The sequence below is a fragment of the Populus alba genome, chromosome 11 (genome assembly GCF_005239225.2).
Source record: "Populus alba chromosome 11, ASM523922v2, whole genome shotgun sequence".
In the NCBI taxonomy this organism is placed as follows: domain Eukaryota; kingdom Viridiplantae; phylum Streptophyta; class Magnoliopsida; order Malpighiales; family Salicaceae; genus Populus; species Populus alba.
In genome coordinates, this window is record NC_133294.1 from 925474 (window position 1) to 947139 (window position 21666).

Here is a 21666-nt window from a genome sequence, read left to right on the forward strand (position 1 = left end):
CGGCCATTCGTACACACCTTCATTGGTTTTACCCTTTGCGCGAATTTCCCCCGTCAATAGATCCTTCACAAGAAAACACCAAGGTAAGAACTCAATAGAGACATTATTATCAACACAGAATTGATATACAGATATTAAATTCTGTTTAATGTCAGGAACACAAAGGATATTGTTAAGATTGAATGAATGAGTGGATGAGGAAAGTTTATTGGACCCCAGGTGCGTGATTGTCAAACCTTTACCATCCCCTATCATGACATCATCAGTGCCGGTGTAAGGTAAATGTTGAGCCAAGTTTTGAAGATCGGATGTAATGTGGTGGGATGCCCCACTGTCCAGCATCCACGGTGATGTGAGTGAAGGAGTAGAGGCTGCCATGTTTGCTTGTGGTTGCCATAGAGTGGTGTTGTTATTTTGACTGGTGGTAAGAGGAACAAGTCTGAAGGAAGGACATTTTTTTGCCGTGTGACCCTGAATGCCACAGATTTGGCAATAACCAAGGTATGGCCTTGGTGGTGGGCGACTGTTGTTGTTTGCTGTATAAGATTGAGTTGGACCTGAATGGCGTGGTTGGGGATAGGAACGCCAGTTTCCACCATGACTAAAGTTGTTAGGTTGATTCCGATTGACATTATGGAAAGGAGAACGTCCACTTGTGCGACTAGCTTGATGTGCAGTAGGTGGAAAAAGAGTAACAGTTTTTGGTGTTGCCTGCAGGGAGGCTTCAAACATCAAGAGCTTTTCATGAAGCTCATCAAAACTAATTGCATTCTCCCTGGCTTGTACCGCCCGTACCAGCTCTCGGTATTCATCACCAAGGTCTTCGAGAATTTTATCTGTCAAGTCTTCATTGTCTATTGGCGCCCCTAGCACTGCAAGTTCATCAGCTTTGGCTTTGACAGATTGCAAAAAATCTGTAATACTGAGAGTTCCTTTGGTTAGCAATCGAAGTTGTGATTTTACTTGTTTGATTCTGCCTCTGGATGGAGTGGCATATGTGGCAGCAAGAATGTTCCATGCTTCACGAGAAGTGTTTGCTCTAGCAATAAATGGGATAATTGTGGGTGTAATGGATCCGATGATTACATTGAGAATAAGCTGGTCTTGACGTATCCATATGAGATATTCTGGATTCAAGTGTTCAAGAGTAATGTTGTTGGTGGTAGCGGTAAGCTGCTGTGGTGGGCATGGCTTGGTGCCATCTATGTAACCTTGCAAATCATAGCCAATAAAAAGTGTTTGAAACTGTAAACGCCATGACAGATAATTGTGGCTGTTTAGTTTTAGAGGAGCTTGTGCTGTGACATTGATAGTTGTTGTAACCCATTTTTGGGTCCCCCTGAAAAAATAAAATAAATAGCCAAAAGAGGTTAGAAAAATAACCGGAGGCAGAAGCGCCCGGAAAAAAGTCAGAAAATTGGTCAAGGAATTTAAAAATACAAGGATTGACTTTTTGACAGTATATTCTTGAAGGATGAAAGCCCTATTGAGAAGGAAAATTTGAATTTTGAGGAGAAAAGCCCAAATTTGAATGTTTATGGACTTAATTGGATTTTTGATTGAATTTATAGAAGATTTGATGGCAAGAAAAATTGATTTTTAAGTCAATTTGGGCTTTAATTAGAAGAAATTTAAGTTCTGGGGCCAAAATATATTTTTTAGGAATTTATTGGGTCAAATCAGGGGCTTAATTGCATAAATATTGAAGTTTAATGGCCAATTAGGGACTTAATTGTAAAAATCCGAAACCAGGGACCAATTTGGGGAAGGCGCAAAGATGGAGGGGGCTGTTTGAATTTGATCCAAGGGCTTAATTGAAGAAATTAGAAGTTTATTGATCAATTGAGGGCTAAATTGCATAAATCAGAGGCCAAGGATCAAATTGGAAAACGCGGCCAACTATGGGGACGGACCGAAATTGGAAGGGACGAAATTGAATTGAACACAGATGATTAAGGACTGATTCAAGAAATGTTCTGGCGCCTTTATTTTAAAATGGAACGACGCGTTTTATCCAAAATGACGCCGTTTCATGCAAAAAAAAAAAAAGAGACCGAACGGTGCCGTTTTGAACGGCACTGTTCACTTTCTTCTTCCCCCGAACATTACAGCGGGGAAGAAGGAAAAGTTTGCATTATTTATTTTTCTGCAGGTCCCTCTTGTCACCGACCGAGGCCCCACGCCGGTGGGCCACCGACAGAAGACACTGGCCGACCACCCGCCGCGCTGCTGAAGCCGAGGGAGGCCCGCCTGGACAGCCACTCCCCGACAGCCGCTCCTCGACCCGCTCCTTGGCTCCACGGTGAAGCCACGCCCGCTGGTTCTATAAATGGAGAACCGAAAGAGAGAAGAGGGGAGAAAAGACAGAAAAGAAAAAAAGAACCCAACGAAAAAAACAAAGAAAACCGAAGAGAGAGAGGAGGAGAGAACCCGAAGAGAGAGAGAGAAGAAACCGGAGAAGGAACAGACAGAGAAGAGAGGGAGGAGGAAACAAAACAAAAAAAGCAATGAGACAGTGAGGGGACGACCGAGAGGGGAGACCATTGTACACAGAGAAGGATGAACAGCTGACAGAAGGAAACACCCGGGATCAAGAGGAGAAGAACCAGACAGAAGCAAAAAGGAGGAAGACAGAGGTACGTGCGTCTACATAAAGAAGAAGAAATACTGCAGAAAACAATTGCGCTTCCCAGCCACTGCCACCGTCAGCACCACCGGGAGACCTCGTCAACTGCCTCCCCACCGCCACCAGCATCACTGGGAGTGTTCGCCATCGTGTTTAACATCATTTCTGCCACCAGGTTTGCACCCCCTTCGTCGCTGTGCATGCACCATTTCCTTGCATTTCACTGTTCAAGTGAAATATAATTCACTTGAACAGTGAAATGCTAATTCACTGTTCACATAAATATAATTAACGTGAACAGTGAAATGCTATTCACTGTTTCACATCAGACATATTTCACTGTTCACATGAGGCATGCTGGGTTCAGCCCAGCCACGTGGGCCCCGCTGGGTCCAGCCCTAAAAAAAAAAAATTCTTCAAAAATTATTTCAAAGAAATTTGTGATTTTTCTGTAATTTTATTACTGTATTTTGGGTCAATACCGGTTTGTATTTTTATATTGTAAAGATACAAATCCGGTATTAAAATACCCGGTTTTCATAAAAAAAAAAAATGTTTATTAAAAAATGTTTTGTTTTCATGCATACGGCCAATACACTAACATGTTTTGAATGTTCTTTTTATATATAAAAAAAAAATATTGGAAGTTTTGAAAATGTGTTTTCGCATGGATTTCTTAAACACAAATCATTTTCTTGCATTTGTGGATTTTACAACTTGTTTGTAAAACTCCAAAGGGTATTGGCCAATATTCAAAAAACTATAAAAATCTTATTTTGGGAGGAGAAGTTGTGGTTATTGTTCACCGCTAATGTTTGGATGAAGAAATCCTTAAAAGGACGAACATCCAAAATATTATCGGGAGTAATAAATCAACGCACATGTTTGAAAGAAGCTTTGGTTGCGATCGAGAACATTTCAAATTTTAATTTTTTTTCTCCACGGTTTACGAGTCACCGACTTTTGAAATACTAAAGGAAAAAAACGAACTTTCATAGCACATGGAATTTCCTTAGATTTCTATCTAAAATAAATTGACGGGTTTAGAAGACACCAACACCATAGACTATGGAGCAAACCAAACACCAAGCAGCTTACCTTAGGTAGGGCGTACTAGGGGTGCTAGTACCTTCCCTTTACGCAACCAGTCCCTTGCCTTAGAATCTCTGAAAGACCAGTTAGGGTTCCTAGTGACCAAACACTAGGTGGCAACTCCAAAGAACCAAATCCTTAGAACACAACGAAAATCGCCAGCCGATGTCGTGCCTTTATAATTTTTTGTGGGGGTGTGACAGAATGGCGACTCCATTGGGGACCCTTGGACTAAGCTTGATTTTTTGTTTGTTTAGGCTATGTGTTATTGGTTTTTGTTTTCTTACGATGCTTTGTTTAAAAGTTTTAGCATACATCTTTACATTCTATTGTACATGGCATGGTCATGCATCACTTTATTATTGTTATTATATTATGAGGGCACACACCTGTAACTTTAAGGTTAAGTGGGGGACTAGCAGCTTGCCTTATGACTTGAGTCAAGGTTTAAGTTTGTGTAAACCCCAACTCTTTGCTGAGTGTTTAGACTGATTGTGATTGGTACACGTGCCATCCCACTATCTGCTGGACCTCCATATCGCCTTTACGAGGGTGATCACTGGAACAGCAAGAGACCCTTTTTAGAGACCCAGTAGTAAACCTACCCAATGTCTCACATAAAAGAACTAGAGCCTATCCTTAGGATATATGCTCCATAATATCTTTTGCATCCATAAAGGGAGAGATGTTCTAGAATTGGGAGACCCAAGAAGCTCCATTTGGTGATTTAATCAACAATGCTTGTTTGATCATGATATTGTGTTGTTTTCCTTTTTCAACTTTTTAAATCGAGGTTCCAAATGCCTTTTCAAAAGTTCATCTTGGTGTTTTTACACATCATTTTTCTTTTCAAAACGAATCTTCCATAACTACACCTGCACTTTACACTGAGAATGAATGGCCGGACTTTAAAGAATCCATATTAGTTGTAGAAGAGGAAGAATGGTAGGAAAATAACATTAGGGGATTCACAAAAACGAACAACATGAACAAACTTGGAAACCCGCTACAAGGTTTGGGTTAAAGAAAGTTGGGGGCACCTACCAAAGTGCCAGGGTAACTTTATTTCACAACATGATGCAAAAGAGATTAAAGTATACGTGGATGACATGACCTAGAGAGGGAGAGAATCATGACCAAATATTGAAGGAATTAGTTGAAAGACTAAGAAAGTACAAGTTGAGGCTTAACCATGCAAGGTGTTCATTCGGGGTGAAATCTAGGAAGTTGTTGGAATTTATGATGAGTGACAAAGGGATAGAAGTGGACCCTGATTAAGTAAAGGCTATTCAACCTATGCCAACTCCCAAGACTAAGAAGGATGTAAGGAGGTTCTTGGGAAGTTTGAATTACATTGCTCAATTTATATCCCAATTAACCACGACTTATGACCTCATCTTCAAATTGTTAAGGAGGAAGAATCTTGGAATTTGGAATAAGAATGTGAAGAAGCTTTCACGAAAATCAAGCAATACCTACTGAATCCACCCCTATCTATCGAGTTGAATTGAAAAATGGCAAGTTCTACTAGCTGAGTACAACATAGTATATATGACAAGGAAAGCCATGAATGTCATCGCCAATCACCTAGCTGACCATGTTGTGAAAGTTTATGGGCTGTTAAGATTTAATTTTTTGGATAAAAATATGCTTTCAGTCGAGTAAGGGAAATCAGATTGTTGGATTATGTACTTTGAGGGTGTTGAGGTAATAGAGTGGGGGCAGTGCTAATCTTTCCTAATAAGAAACAGTATCCGGTTTTAGTTAAGTCGCAATTTGGGTACACTAACAACACAACTGAGTTTGAAGCTTGCATTTTAGAGGTTGCATTAGAGCTAAACATCAGAAAGATAGATGTGTATTGGAGACTCGATTTTGATTATTTGTCAAGTGAAAGGACAAGGGTAAACCAAGGACGAGAAGTTGAGACCTTGCCAAGAATACTTGTCTAGATGGGCTAGAGAATTTGAGAAAATAAAGTTCACCCATCTAGGAAGGGAATGAAACCATTTTGATGTTTTGGTCACGCCAGCTTCTATGGTTAGAATAGACTTTGGGCACAAGGTACAACCAATACACATTGATATAAGAAATAACTTAGCTCACTGTTGCTCAGTTTGAAAGAGAAATAGATGGAAACCCTTGGTACTATGATATCAAGAATTTCATCCAAAACCATACATATCCCGTGGGGGGCATCCAAAAATCAACAAGAAGACGTTGAGGAGGTTGGCAATGGATTTCTATCTTGATGGGGAAACTTTGTATAAGAAATCATTTGACGAAACTTTGTTGAGATGTTTCGATGACGTGAAAAAAGTGTTGAAGAAATTTATGGAAAGATATTTGATCCATCGATATGGTCCACTAGAAAAATTAATAATACCAGAACTTCAATAGCAAGATGATAATAGAACTCTGCGCTAAATGAAAAAATCAAGTATGCCAATTCCTCGCCATACAAGCCAAAGATGAATAGTGCGGTAGAAGCTTCTAACAAAAATATCAAGAAGATTATTTAGAAAATGGTATTCACTTACAAGGATTGGTATGAGATGTTGTCATTTGCCCTTCACACGTACCCCACTGCAATCCGAACCTCAATAAGAGTCACCTTGTATACGTTGGTATATGAAATGGAGGCGGTAATACCTTTAGAAGTTGAAATCCCCTCATTAAGAGTATTGATAGACTTTGAGCTAGAAGAGTTAGAATGGGAGAAGGTTAAATGTGAACGGTTGAATCTGATAAGTGAAAAGAGGATAGCCGCAATCTGTCATCATCAACTGTATCAAAGAAGGATGGCCAAATCATACAACAAGAGGATTCGACCTTGAGGGTTCCACGAAGGAGATCTTATATTGAAGAAAATGTTGTCTTTTACCAGGAGAAGGTCATAGTAAATGGACGCCAAACAATGAGGGCCCTTTAGTGGTACAAAAAGCATTTTTGGGAGAAGCTTTAATTGTTATCTAGAATGGATGGAGAAGATCTATTTAGGCCGGTGAATTCTGACTCTGTAAGGAAATATTACGCTTGATGTATTTCGTAATTTCCCAATCAACAAAATTAAAGTCTGACCATGATTTCTCTTTGTAAAGAGCCTTTTTATATATATATATATATAAAACATATGATCTCATAGCATTTGAAATCTTTTACTTAAAAGAACTTTTTACACATGACTAAAGAGATGACTCCATCAATTGGAGAGCACCAAATCAGATCTTCTTGACATATAGTTGCACTCCACACTAGGGGGCAATAAAAGATTATTTCCTGAAAGGTTTTACATGTTTTCAAAACGGGATGAGGGCCCGTAGATTTGAAAAAGATAAAGCATTTAACAAAAGCATGACAAAGAGGCAAGGACAAGTCGTAAATTTGGAGAAAAAAGGGGCTACTTGTAAAAAAGTCGAAGACTTTTTCTCCAAGAATATGATAGGCAACACGAGAGATGAATCCAACATACGACTTCAAAAGCAAAGTTCATGTTAAGAGGGAGTCTCATGAACTAGAAGAAGAGGATGGGGCCTATGTTTCAAAACCAGGTATGAAGGCATGCATTGCATCTAATCATAAATCATTGCATGTATGTTTTTTTTGGATCGTTACAGGAGGAGATCTTAGTGCATTCCAACAAGATTATGGACGAAGAAAGAATCATTGAGTTGATTCTAGAACAACAAGAAGAGAAGATAAGGATTCTCAAACCCTGCCAGCAGGAAAAACAACATCGATAGCATTCGGTAAAAAGGAATCGCCAGATGGGATTCCAAGTTGTTTGAGATCGCCAGAAGGGATCTCGTATTTTGATATTCATCAACGGAGGTCGCCAGAAGGGACCTCAAATTTCAGCTTTTGTTAAAAGGAATCGCCAGATGGGATTCCAAGTTGGTTGAGATCGCCAGAAGGATCTCGTATTTCGATGAGGGTTGCCAGAAGGGACCTCATATTTCATGTTTGAATAAAAGGAATTGCCAGATGGGATTCCAAGTTGATGGAGATCGCCAGAAGGGATCTCGCATTTCACTATTTGGAGGTCGCCAGATGGGACCTCATATTTTCAGCTTTGAATAAAAGGAATCGCCAGAGGGGATTCCAAGTTGATGGAGATCGCCAGAAGGGATCTCGTATTTCACTATTTTGGGGGTCGCCAGATGGGACCTCATATTCCATGTTTGTTAAAAGGAATCGCCAGATGGGATTCCAAGATGATTAAAGGAGATCGCCAGAAGGGATCTCGTGTTTCACTATTTGGAGGTCGCCAGATGGGGCCTCGTATTTCATGTTGGTTAAAAAAGGAATCGCCAGATGGGATTCCAAGTTGGTTAAAGGAGATCGCCAGAAGGGATCTCATATTTCGATATTCATCCAAGGAGGTCGCCAGAAGGGACCTCATATTTCAGCTTTGAATAAAAGGAATCGCCAGATGGGATTCCAAGTTAAAGGAGATCGCTAGATGGGATCTCATACTTCGACATTCATCAAGGAAGGTCGCCAGAAGGGACCTCATATTGAAACCATTTCTTAGAAAAGCATGGAGTTTACAAAATTCTTCCCCCTGGGTAGGTCACCCATACAATGAGACCATCATTTTTCTTGGGTTCGTCACCCATACAATGAGACCATCATTTTTCCTGGGTAGGTCACCCATACAATGAGACCATCATTTTTCTTGGGTTCGTCACCCATACAATGAGACCATCATTTTTCTTGGGTTCGTCACCCATACAATGAGACCATCATTTTTCTCGGGTAGGTCACCCATACAATGAGACCATCATTTTTCTTGGGTTCGTCACCCATACAATGAGACCATCATTTTTCTTGGGTTCGTCACCCATACAATGAGACCATCATTTTTCCTGGGTAGGTCACCCATACAATGACCATCATTTTTCTTGGGTTCGTCACCCATACAATGAGACCATCATTTTTCCTGGGTAGGTCACCCATACAATGACCATCATTTTTCTTGGGTTCGTCACCCATACAATGAGACCATCATTTTTCTCGGGTTCGTCACCCATACAATAAGACCACTCTTCCTTTTTCCTTGGGCAGGTCACCCATCACAATGAGACCATATTTCTCTGGGTAGGTCACCCATAAGAATGAGACCATTCTCCATTTTTTTTTACCTGGGTAGGTCACCCATAATAATGAGGCCATTCTTCCCTCTGGGTAGGTCACCTAAAGAATGAGACCACTCTTTCCCTTTTCCATTCGGGCAGGTCACCCATCATAAAGAGACCACACACACATTTTTGTATTGGTTATGAGTAAAGGAATCGCCAAATGGGATTCCAGGTTAAAGGAGATCACCAAATGGGATCTCAGATGGATTTCCATGTTGATCAAACTAAATTAATAATTCAGAGGATCGCTGGATAAGGATCTCGAGATGACTAAGTTTGGATCATAGTTTTTGGCTAAGGAGGATTGTTATAAAGGACAAAGTTTCAGATCAATCAAGCTTCGACCAGATCAGTTTCGGGAGTTCCGTTTTGGGTTTATCTTTATAACACTTACTGCGCAAAACCCATGCTCCGTAAGTATTATAAAGAGGGGGCATCTGTTGTAACCCATTTTTGGGTCCCCCTGAAAAAATAAAATAAATAGCCAAAAGAGGTTAGAAAAATAACCGGAGGCAGAAGCGCCCGGAAAAAAGTCAGAAAATTGGTCAAGGAATTTAAAAATACAAGGATTGACTTTTTGACAGTATATTCTTGAAGGATGAAAGCCCTATTGAGAAGGAAAATTTGAATTTTGAGGAGAAAAGCCCAAATTTGAATGTTTATGGACTTAATTGGATTTTTGATTGAATTTATAGAAGATTTGATGGCAAGAAAAAATTGATTTTTAAGTCAATTTGGGCTTTAATTAGAAAGAAATTTAAAGTTCTGGGGCCAAAATATATTTTTTAGGAATTTATTGGGTCAAATCAGGGGCTTAATTGCATAAATATTGAAGTTTTAATGGCCAATTAGGGACTTAATTGTAAAAATCCGAAACCAGGGACCAATTTGGGAAGGCGCAAAGATGGAGGGGCTGTTTGAATTTGATCCAAGGGCTTAATTTGAAGAAATTAGAAGTTTATTGATCATTGAGGGCTAAATTGCATAAATCAGAGGCCAAGGATCAAATGGAAAACGCGGCCAACTATGGGGACGGACCGAAAATTGGAAGGGACGAAATTGAATTGAACACAGATGATTAAGGACCGATTCAAGAAATGTTCTGGCGCCTTTATTTTAAAATGGAACGGCGCGTTTTATCCAAAATGACGCCGTTTCATGCAAAAAAAAAAAAAGAGACCGAACGGTGCCGTTTTGAACGGCACTGTTCACTTTCTTCTTCCCCCGAACATTACAGCGGGGAAGAAGGAAAAGTTTGCATTATTTATTTTTCTGCAGGTCCCTCTTGTCACCGACCGAGGCCCCACGCCGGTGGGCCACCGACAGAAGACACTGGCCGACCACCCGCCGCGCTGCTGAAGCCGAGGGAGGCCCGCCTGGACAGCCGCTCCCCGACAGCCGCTCCTCGACCCGCTCCTTGGCTCCACGGTTGAAGCACGCCCGCTGGTTCTATAAATGGAGAACCGAAAGAGAGAAGAGGGGAGAAAAGACAGAAAAGAAAAAAAGAACCCAAAGAAAAAAACAAAGAAAACCGAAGAGAGAGAGGAGGAGAGAACCCGAAGAGAGAGAGAGAAGAAACCGGAGAAGGAACAGACAGAGAAGAGAGGAGAGGAGGAAACAAAACAAAAAAAAGCAATGAGACAGTGAGGGGACGACGAGAGGGGAGACCATTGTACACAGAGAAGGATGAACAGCTGACAGAAGGAAACACCCGGATCAAGAGGAGAAGAACCCAGACAGAAGCAAAAAGGAGGAAGACAGAGGTACGTGCGTCTACATAAAGAAGAAGAAAATACTGCAGAAAACAATTGCGCTTCCCAGCCACTGCCACCGTCAGCACCACCGGGGAGACCTCGTCAACTGCCTCCCCACCGCCACCAGCATCACTGGAGTGTTCGCCATCGTGTTTAACATCATTTCTGCCACCAGGTTTGCACCCCCTTCGTCGCTGTGCATGCACCATTTCCTTGCATTTCACTGTTCAAGTGAAATATAATTCACTTGAACAGTGAAATGCTAATTCACTGTTCACATAAATATAATTAACGTGAACAGTGAAATGCTATTCACTGTTTCACATCAGACATATTTCACTGTTCACATGAGGCATGCTGGGTTCAGCCCAGCCACGTGGGCCCCGCTGGGTCCAGCCCTAAAAAAAAAAAATTCTTCAAAAATTATTTCAAAGAAATTTGTGATTTTTCTGTAATTTTATTACTGTATTTTGGGTCAATACCGGTTTGTATTTTTATATTGTAAAGATACAAATCCGGTATTAAAATACCCGGTTTTCATAAAAAAAAAATGTTTATTAAAAAATGTTTTGTTTTCATGCATACGGCCAATACACTAACATGTTTTGAATGTTCTTTTTATATATAAAAAAAAAATATTGGAAGTTTTGAAAATGTGTTTTCGCATGGATTTCTTAAACACAAATCATTTTCTTGCATTTGTGGATTTTACAAACTTGTTTGTAAAACTCCAAAGGGTATTGGCCAATATTCAAAAAAACTATAAAAAATCTTATTTTGGGAGGAGAAGTTGTGGTTATTGTTCACCGCTAATGTTTAGATGAAGAAATCCTTAAAAGGACGAACATCCAAAATATTATCGGGAGTAATAAATCAACGCACATGTTTGAAAGAAGCTTTGGTTGCGATCGAGAACATTTCAAAATTTTAATTTTTTTTCTCCACGGTTTACGAGTCACCGACTTTTGAAATACTAAAGGAAAAAACGAACTTTCATAGCACATGGAATTTCCTTAGATTTCTATCTAAAATAAATTGACGGGTTTAGAAGACACCAACACCATAGACTATGGAGCAAACCAAACACCAAGCAGCTTACCTTAGGTAGGGCGTACTAGGGGTGCTAGTACCTTCCCTTTACGCAACCAGTCCCTTGCCTTAGAATCTCTGAAAGACCAGTTAGGGTTCCTAGTGACCAAACACTAGGTGGCGACTCCAAAGAACCAAATCCTTAGAACACAACGAAAATCGCCAGCCGATGTCGTGCCTTTATAATTTTTTGTGGGGGTGTGACAATAGTCACAAGATTTGTGGTTACGGAATCACTCATTGTGATTTAAACAAGAAAATAAAAATAAAGAGAGAGATCAGGAAGAGTGCTCTGATACCATGTAAAGATTCAATGCAGAATTGGTGTGAAGCTACCTTAGTTACGTGAACTAGGTGCAATGTATATATATATAGATATGTTGCAGAGACTCTGCAATCAGTTACAGCAAGTAGAGTTTGACTCTAATACAACCTCATCAATCTACAATCTTATCATAATCCTTATCTCATATGAATTCAAATTCAACTGTATATACATGGACACTTGCTTACAAACATAAGTAACTATTGTTAATGTTAAACTAACATAAGTAATGTACAATCTTAACAATACCCTCTATTGTTAATGTTAATCTTACAATCTTAACATAAGTAACATAACCCATATTTGCTCTCTACATAAGTAACTATTGTTAATGTACAATCTTAACAATACTCTCTATTGTTAACTACAGAAGAATTTTTTTAAAAAAGTTTTTAAGCTTAGCATAATTTTTGGCTTACCTTACAAGTTATGGTTGGATGGCTATTTATAGCCCTCATAACCAACCTAAATGGAACAATTTAGACAAACTTTCCACCAATAGAACTTGCAAGAATCTTAACCAATTCACTAGAAAATTCTAGAGTTCTTTGAATTGTGGATGAGAATTCTTAACATTTCTAGTGTTTGTTTGATTTCTCTAGAACTTTCCTAATTTAACTTAGCACAAACTTGTAGTTTATAGTATTTTCTAGAATTGACCTCTGGAATCTTCTTTAAGTGCATTAATAATTTAATACTCCTCCTTAATATACTTCACTGATACTCTAACTTGATTTTGTAGTGCCTCAAACTTAACTCATGGAAGGGCTTTATGAAGATATCTACTAATTGTTTTTTAGTCTTGCAATATTCAAAATCGATTTCTTTATAGCCAACTGCTTTTTATAAAAAGTGATATTTGATTGATATGTGCTTGTCCTGTTATGGAATACAAGAATTTTTATCATAGAAATGACTGACTTATTATTACATAATATCCTTGCAGATCCATTAATTTTCGGTATTATATCTAGATTTATGAGACCTTACATTAAGCTTAGACTGAAAAGCACTCTTAATAGAGTCTTCTTCGTGGTACTGAGTCTTTTCTTATGTGCTTCTAAAGAACCTATTAGTTCAGCTACTGACAAGATTGTTAAATCTTTTGATTGTTCTATACTAGTAACTATAGAGTCATTTTCTTGTAAGATTGATTGGAAATTTTTCAACAACCCTTTGATCAATAATTTTTTCTCCTATAGATCTCATTTGATTTACAACTACTTTAATTCTTCCATGATAATCTTTAACAATCTCAAAATCTTTCATTTTAATATTTTCCAACTCTCTTCGTGGTATTTGGAGTCTAATGGTGCATACCTCAGAATCGCCGCAAAACTCCTCTTGCAACATATCCCATGCTCGCTTTGCTGTTGAAGCTTTAGTAATCCTAGGAAAAATTGTATTGGCAAGTGATTGTTGAATCAAATAAAGGGCACTAGCATCCTTCTGCTTTTTCACCTCTAACTCCTTTCGTTGTGCTTCTTCTAGAGTAGAGATGTTTTCTGGCTCCTCAAATCCATTCTTAACAATGTCCCAAAGATTTTGAGACCTGAAGAGTGTTTCCATTTTTTTCCCCCACAAATCATAGTTTCCACCATCAAAAATAGGAAGTGACACAAAGATAGATTCTGATGAATTTATGGTGGCCATAAAGACTCTAATGCCCCCTTCCGATCAATTGGGCTCTGACCACTGTTAAAGGATGATGGTAGTTTAGGAGATTTTAGTGATTAGGGGTTGAAATGAAAGTAGTTTGATGGTTAAGATTTTAAGTTGTAATTTGGAAATGGTTGAAGGATATACAAAGCAAAATCTTTGTTGATAGGAAATATAATACAAGGAGGATAGTTTTAGGACAAAGGTTTTAAGCTTAGCATAGTTTTTAGTTTACCTTACAAGTGATGGTTGCATGGCTATTTATAGCCTTCTTAACCAATCTAAATGAAACAATCTTTCCAGCCATAGAACTTGATGAAATCTTAGCTAATACACTAGAAAATTCCAAAGTTCTTTGAATTGTGGACAAGCATTCTTTCATTTCAAGAATATTCCTGGTGTTTGTTTGATTTCTCTATAACTTTCCTAACTTAACTTGGTACTAAATTGTAGTTTGTAGTGTTTTCTTGAATTGATCTCTAAAATCTTCTTTAGGTGTATTCATAATTTAACAAAATGATTGGAATGCTGCTATAGCTAGCTCTTGGTAAAATTAAAGACAACAAGAATACTTGTTTCCAGAGAGATGACTACAAAGAAACAAACTAGCTTCCAGTTTTTCTTAATTAAGCCGTTTGAGAACCCTATAAAGAACTGTTCCTTGTTAAAAATAAAAGCAAATTAGTATCTGTGTTTTGCTTGTTTGGTATTTAGAATGGATCTATTATAAGAACATATAATAAAGGTGAATTCTTATTTATTACTCTTATAAGAATAAAATAAAGTTGATAGAAGAAAACGTCAACTATTTGTCAAGTCCTTGTCCTTGTAAAAGTTACATGTTGGAGGGCATCAACTATTCGTCAAGTCCTTGTGCTTGTAAAAGAGACATGTTGGAGAGGCTAACAACGGCAGGTCCATTCAGCCCAGTACTTGACGGCTGCCTTAGTTAGTTTTCTCATGTATTAAGTTATGTCCACATTAATTTACATTAGTCCAAATGTACGGTCACAACATATATTAAGATAAACTCATTGTAGCATTGTTTTTACATATTAGTATAAATGTAAATATTGTGTTGTGTTTTCTATTATGGTATCAAAGCGTAATCAACTAGATGTGTTTCAGATGTTGTATTATGTTCAACCTAAAAGAAAAGTCGACAAGGAAACCTTTTTGTTTTTACAATGAAAACAACCAAGAATCCCATTTATTATTGTTTGAGCAACTACATGTAATTCAGATGAAAATCATGGAATTAATATGTTAGATGAGGTTGATAGCTAGCAAATGCATGTTAGCAAGAAGGAACATGAATTGCATCAAGAGTGGTGTTTTTAGAATAATATTTTGTATTCGGAGTTACAAAGAGACCCTAAAAAAATTCTAAATACAAAAAAAAAAAATAATAACCCTTGAAATTTAATTTAATTTCAAGGATTTCAAACAATTTGTAAGTTTTATAATATGTAATCCATTCAACATATTTTATATTTGTTTATATCTTTGTATTTTTTAATATAAAATATGTTCACCAACATATAAGAGGCTCTAAGAATAATATGATTTTATAAGATTCAGTTTTCTTACTACTTGGTCAATTTATACTATATCAAATAATTATTTTAATTTAAAAATTTTAATTGTTTAAATTTTTGAGGTGATTTTTCAAAAAAATAATAATTTAAATCAAACTATCTAACATTTCATACTATCTTAACCTACCTTACCTTTTTGTTTATTTTTAAATAATTAAATAATACTCGGTATAATATTCATCATTTAAAAATACACTTTTCCTTTTCAGTTAATTCTTGCCGATGAGCTCCTTCTTTGATGTTTTGTTCAACATTAATAGTTGAATTAACCCAATTTCAGAAGAATATATTATTACTTTGTTTTTTTTTATACATTAAGAACTTGATTAATTGATCATTACAGAAATAAATATAGTTAGATTAGATTTATGTCCTAAAAAGTTTTCTTAGTTCAGTGTAAAAAATGTATTCCATTTGTTAAACCATAACATTGCAGCTTGAAATCGAGATTCACCTTCGTGCTTTTAAAATAAACAAATCAAAAAAGAAGAAAGTAAATTATTCTTTGTTTTCCCTTTTCCTTTTGCTATAATCCTACTTTAAAGTTGTAGTGTAATAATTGTAGTTATGTACGAGAACAATTAAAGTAGGACTCTTCCAAAAGCAAAAGGGGAAACCAGTAATAATTTACTTTCTTCTTTTTTGCTTGCCTATTTTAGAAGCGAGAATGTGAATCTCGATTTCAAGCTGCGATATTATGGTTTAACAAATGCAATACATTTTTTTCATATATAATGAACTAAACAAAATCTGACCTAAATCTAATCTTAATATATTTATTTTTTTAGTGATCAATCAATCAAGTTTTTAAGCTATAAAAAGCAGAGTAATAATATATATACCTCTGAAAACGGATTAATTCAGCTATTAAACAAATTTCCCTATAAAGGAGGAGATCATCAGAAGAAAAGTTGGATTTTAAGAGATCAATATATTATTTAATTATTTGAAAAGAAATAGAAAGGTAAGATGGGTCCTGATAGTATAGAATATTTAAAAGATCAGTATACTGAGTGACGTGGCACGACTGGATTAAAGGGCAGATTATTTTAAAGGCTGAGATGGATATAGGTTTTAATCTAATGTGGTAAGCTCTATTGTATCCTATTAAATTAAAGGTCCATAACTAATACTATTAGATCTAACGGCTAGGATATTTTTGGTATTTTTCAAAAAAAAAATTAAAAAAAAAAACAATATCTTACTCTCCTTAAGAAAAACTTAAAAAAATATTCAAATAGTAATATAATCTTCTTTCTTTTCTTTTCTTCTCTTCTCCCTTTGCGCTCTAGGTTATTTATAGGCAATGAGCAGGGGACAACACATTTATTTCAAAAGAAAAAAATGCATCGCCATAACTAATCTATCTACAATAATAAATTTCTGTATTATTTATTTTTTATTATATATAATAATAAATATTTATATGGATAAAGCTAAAAAACTTAAATCAGTATAAAAAAAAGCACATTTCAACCGCTAAAAAAAATATTTTTAATTACCGAAAATTGTATTGGAATACAAAAAAAAAACATTTGATGGGTATCAAACCGGTGAACTGGGTTTTGACTGAAAATGATGGTTTTGACCCGAAACCTCATGAAAACTCATTTTTTATCCTGATCGACATGGTTTGACATGTATTGACTCAGTGAAATCGATTTTTATGAAAAATGACGACTTTGATCGAAAATGACGGTTTTGACCCGAAAAGTCATGAAAACTCATTTTTTACCCTGGTCGACATGGTTTGACCCATATTGACTCGGTGAAATCGGTTTTCATAAAAAATGACGGTTTTGACCGAAAATGACAGTTTTGACCCGAAACATCATGAAAACTCATTTTTTACCGTGGTCGACATGGTTTGACCTGTATTGACCCGGTGAAATCAGTTTTTATGAAAAATGACGGCTTTGATCGAAAATGACGGCTTTGACCCAAAACGTCATGAAAACTCATTTTTTTATCATGGTCAACATGGTTTGACCCGTATTGACCCGGTGAAATTGATTTTTATGAAAAATGATGGTTTTGACTGAAAATGACGGTTTTGACCCGAAACGTCATGAAAACTCATTTTTTACCCTAGTCGACATGATTTGACCCGTATTGACCCAATGAAATCGGTTTTTATGGAAAGATGCGGTTGATTCGAGAAAAATATATGTTGAATTTTAAACTTTTTTTTTCTTAGTTTTTTTTTTTTGAATTTTTATGAATAATAATAGAAAATAAAATAACATTCAAGAAAATCTTAGTGAATCAAAAATGGGGTTACAACACTAATTAACTACATTTTCTTAATTAAACCGTTTGAGAACCCTATTTATACAATCATTCAAAGAATGGTTCCTTGTAAAAAAAAAAAAAATTAGTATTTGTGCTTTGCTTGTTCAGTTTATAAAGTGAAACTATGACGAGAATATAGTAAAGCTAAAGTTTTATTTATTTCTTTTATAAGAATATAATAAAAATATGTTGATTTGTTTTATGAATATTGAAGAATTATATAGAGTTGGTCATCTAATGGATGGAAATCCGGCATGGTAGCATATCACAGGTATTTATTACTACTCCAATCTGCTACACACTCTCTATTTTTTTAATAGATCCATACAATTATGTACAAAACTAGGTTTAAAGAAATGAATCCAAGGTGCTGTGAAATAAACAACAAAAATTTAGGGATGATTGATCACTATAAAAATAAATATGTGATTGATCACTCCAATCTGCTTTTTGTCGCTTAAGAACTTGTTTGATTGATCACTATAAAAATAAATATGTGTCGGAATATTTTTTCTTAGTTCAGTATATAAAAAAAATGCATTGCATTTTTTAAACCATAATATTGCAGCTTGAAATGGAGATTCACATTCTTGCTTCTGAACTAAACAAGCAGAAAGTAAATTCTTCATCTCTTTCCCTTTTCCCTTTGGAATAATCCTACTTTAACTGTTCATACAGCTTAAAAGACGCATAGAATATACAAATGTGTTTCACGTTCATGACAAATTGTCCTTGAAATCTATTTCCAACAAGCCATTAAAGGGGCTTCATTTCCTTCTACTTGGAGTATAGAGTGCAATGGAAGTAGTGATCACTAACCAGCTACTAGGCTAAAGGGTAATTCCCCTTGCCGCGAAACATGAAGTCAAAATCATTAATGTTTCAGTCCGAAAATTGCTACACTATTTTGGTCTAGTTTGATAGAATGAGGATCCATGTTATAATTAGAGAGCAATAAAGCTAGCTCCATTAGATGATAAAGATTTCTACCTTTGACCCATTAATTTATAATAATCGAAATTTTACGAATAAAACATAGTCTTTACATAGAGAGAAATGGAAAACAAAAAAGATAAGGATTGGTACTGTAAACACTGCATTCCAATCGGTTTTTTGTTTTCAAAAATTAGTTTATTTCTTGATGTCCAAATGCCCCGTAAAATGCCATGCGAAAGCAAAATAATTGCTTTTCGTTGGAATATCCCGGTCACCATTGCACTCCTGAGGCATAATCCAGCTGCAGTCTAACCATTTTGTGAACTTCATCCACAGTTTCCACACATCATCACAGTGTAAGAAAAGATGAACAATTACTTTGACCGGTGTCTATCAGATTCCTGTGGAGAAGAAACTCCCGAGTGCAGACTCTATTCTGAAGCAACATCCAAATGAATTGAACCTTCCTTGTGAGTCTGCCTCCCATACTCTAGTGTCCTTTTTATTCAAAATAAATTGAACCCCACTTAACATATGCACGTAATTCTGGAAATTGATTCAATGGATAGATGGTGGCCATTTCTTGAATTTTATTTTCCAAGAAACAGAGAAGGTTTTCTGGAAACAGAGTATCAAAGATAGGGAAAGGTACAGTTACAACGGCTCAGCAACAACAAGTTAGATCTTAGAGCTGTCTGGTATGTGCCATGCTTGCATGTAGATGCAGAGAGTAGGTGTAGAAAATATTTCAACACACCAAGTAGTGTTACAATTGGCGAACATGCTCTGCATAATATAAATTATGTGCACAGAAAAATTGTGCGATGCATAGTCCTGGGAAATGAAAAAATATTGAGGTGTTTTCTTGGGACAAGATTGGACTTTCCGGGTGAAGACGGGTTAAAAATCCCTGTGTTTGGGTTTCCTGTGGAGGCTTTGGGCTTCCAAAACGCTGGGGAGGTGTTGACGCTTAGACTTGGCTTGAGAGCGTGCCTGAAACCTAGGCTTGGCCCAAGCATGAGGATTTTTTTATGTATATAAAATATGCCCCATTCGGTACAACAAAGGTAGAAAATAAAAATCTCTCTTTTTAGGTCAGGCCTAAACTTATAGAATTATGTCCATTATTGGGACAGAAATCTGTCAGTTTAGGCTTGGCCGAATAGAAATCTGTTAATTTTATGACTAGACCAGCCCAACCAGACTACTGTCCTATTTTTTATTTGTTTTTCTTAAACACACGCTTACATGGCAATCCAAATGGACTACCCCTCTCTCTCGATTCTCAAAAAAAATAAAAAAATTGAGCTCACTGGACTCACAGAAAATCTATAAATTAGCATACATGACAATGCAAAGTTACAAGTATAAATACAATTAATATGGTGTCATACTCTTTTCAACTTGCTCATAATCTTTTCATTCATGATATAACTATCAACAACTTAATTTTTTCTATTTATTTACAAGACAAATACAGAGAAAGAACAGGCAACTCAAAAAAGTGAAAAACAAGAAGCGAAGGAGGGAGGAGGAACAGCGGGTTCAAAGCAAACCACCGTCTTCGACTTCGCCTCGCTGCAAAGGTGAGTACTTCATTTCCCTCTCCGTTGTAATTACATGGGTACTGTTCATATGCAAATTTAATTCACTACTTACTATTCAGCCAACATATAATTTACTGTTTTGTGCATGAATTAACGTGTGAATCAGTTAATACATGCCTGCTGTCCAGCCTGGTCATTTACCTAGGGTCATGATCAGGCTAGGTGTTGGGTCTAGGCCAACCTATACAGGTTGAGCTAGATTCAGCCTTAAATTTTTTAAAAAATATAGATTTTTAATTTAAATTTTATGGGTTTTATTTATTTACATCAAAATCAGAAATGTTATATTGTTTGGATTATATAATATTTATCAACACTAGAGTTTGAAATATTCATAGGTAAATATTTAATGACGCTCGGGAATATTATAGGAAAACTAAAAAAAATAATAAAGATAAATTCTTAGTAATTTAAGACAATCACCAATACAATCCACCTCAGATATGATATTTAAAGAGTGAAAATATTTTTTTTTACATAATTAGTTGTGTATCTTATAATCTTTGTTGACCAATTAGTTTTTAGTAACTGTAAGATTAAGAGGGCGTTTGGGATTGAGGTGTAACCTGCTTTTCGAAAAAATTTAATTTTTTTTTTTTTACTAAAATTGAGTGCGGTTTGTACTTTTTAGATCGTTTTGATGTGCTGATGTCAAAAATGATTTTTAAAAAATAAAAAAATATTATTGGCATGTTTTTCGGCACGAAAAGCTATTTGAAAAGCAACCGCTACCACAACACTCCCAAACACCCTCTAAACGTCGATTCCTTAAATAAGATTGTTTCTCTCAAGAATAAAATACAGGTACTTGTTTTTATTTTATTTTCTAAAAAAAAATTTAATCAGTAGTTGTGATGGACGGGTGTGATAATTAATTTGATAAATTTATATATACGAGTCAATAATCAATCTTGAAAAATGATTTGTGTGAATTTGACTCCTAATCCAGGACAGAAAATTTTTTTGGCTCCGCCTTGCATGCACGATTAACCCTTCTCCATCACCTTCACCTGTATGTCATTAAACACTCTTTCGAGTTCATTTCCTTTTTATCTCTTTACGTAGCTATATCATATAGTAGCTGTAACTTGTTGAAAAACGAGTCATCTCAGTCTGTTATTGCAGGAGCCAGAAAGAGAAGCACAAACGTTTCTTGCATTGCTCAGAGATCATATGAAAGGCACTGCAGATTCTTCAAGGAGAAGATTGCGAATGAGTCTTAAGGAACGGCTAGGATTAAAAGGGCTGGGTTGTTGTGGGGCCACTTGGGGTTTCAGGGCCACCACCATCACCAATGATGACCTTGATCATGAACAAGAAGACATGGAGCTGGTTATGGTAAATTCGGGTCAGGAGGGTACACAGGAGAGGGTTTCTTATCCGGTTTGTTTGGATCCGACCCAACAATATTCTTCGGGTATGAACTTAGCTGCTGCTCTGGAAATAATATCATGGAGCCCACCAATGTTACTAATGATCGCCCAAGCTCAAGCACCTATCAAGCATACATGGTCGCCCAAGCTCAAGTTAAAGAATAAAGTATTTCT

At 36.4% G+C, this 21666-nt stretch overlaps 1 protein-coding gene across 1 annotated transcript in view; it reads right to left on the bottom strand.

Moving 5' to 3' along the window:
- Positions 1–13819, bottom strand: part of LOC118032878 (uncharacterized) — a 42090-nt gene extending 28271 nt beyond the window's left edge. Inside the window, exon 1 of the mRNA XM_035037663.2 lies at positions 13348–13819. Within this exon, the coding sequence (XP_034893554.2) occupies positions 13348–13680 (333 nt within the window). The 5' untranslated portion in view covers positions 13681–13819. The remainder of the gene's footprint in view (positions 1–13347) is intronic.
- Positions 13820–21666: the final 7847 nt, after the last annotated feature.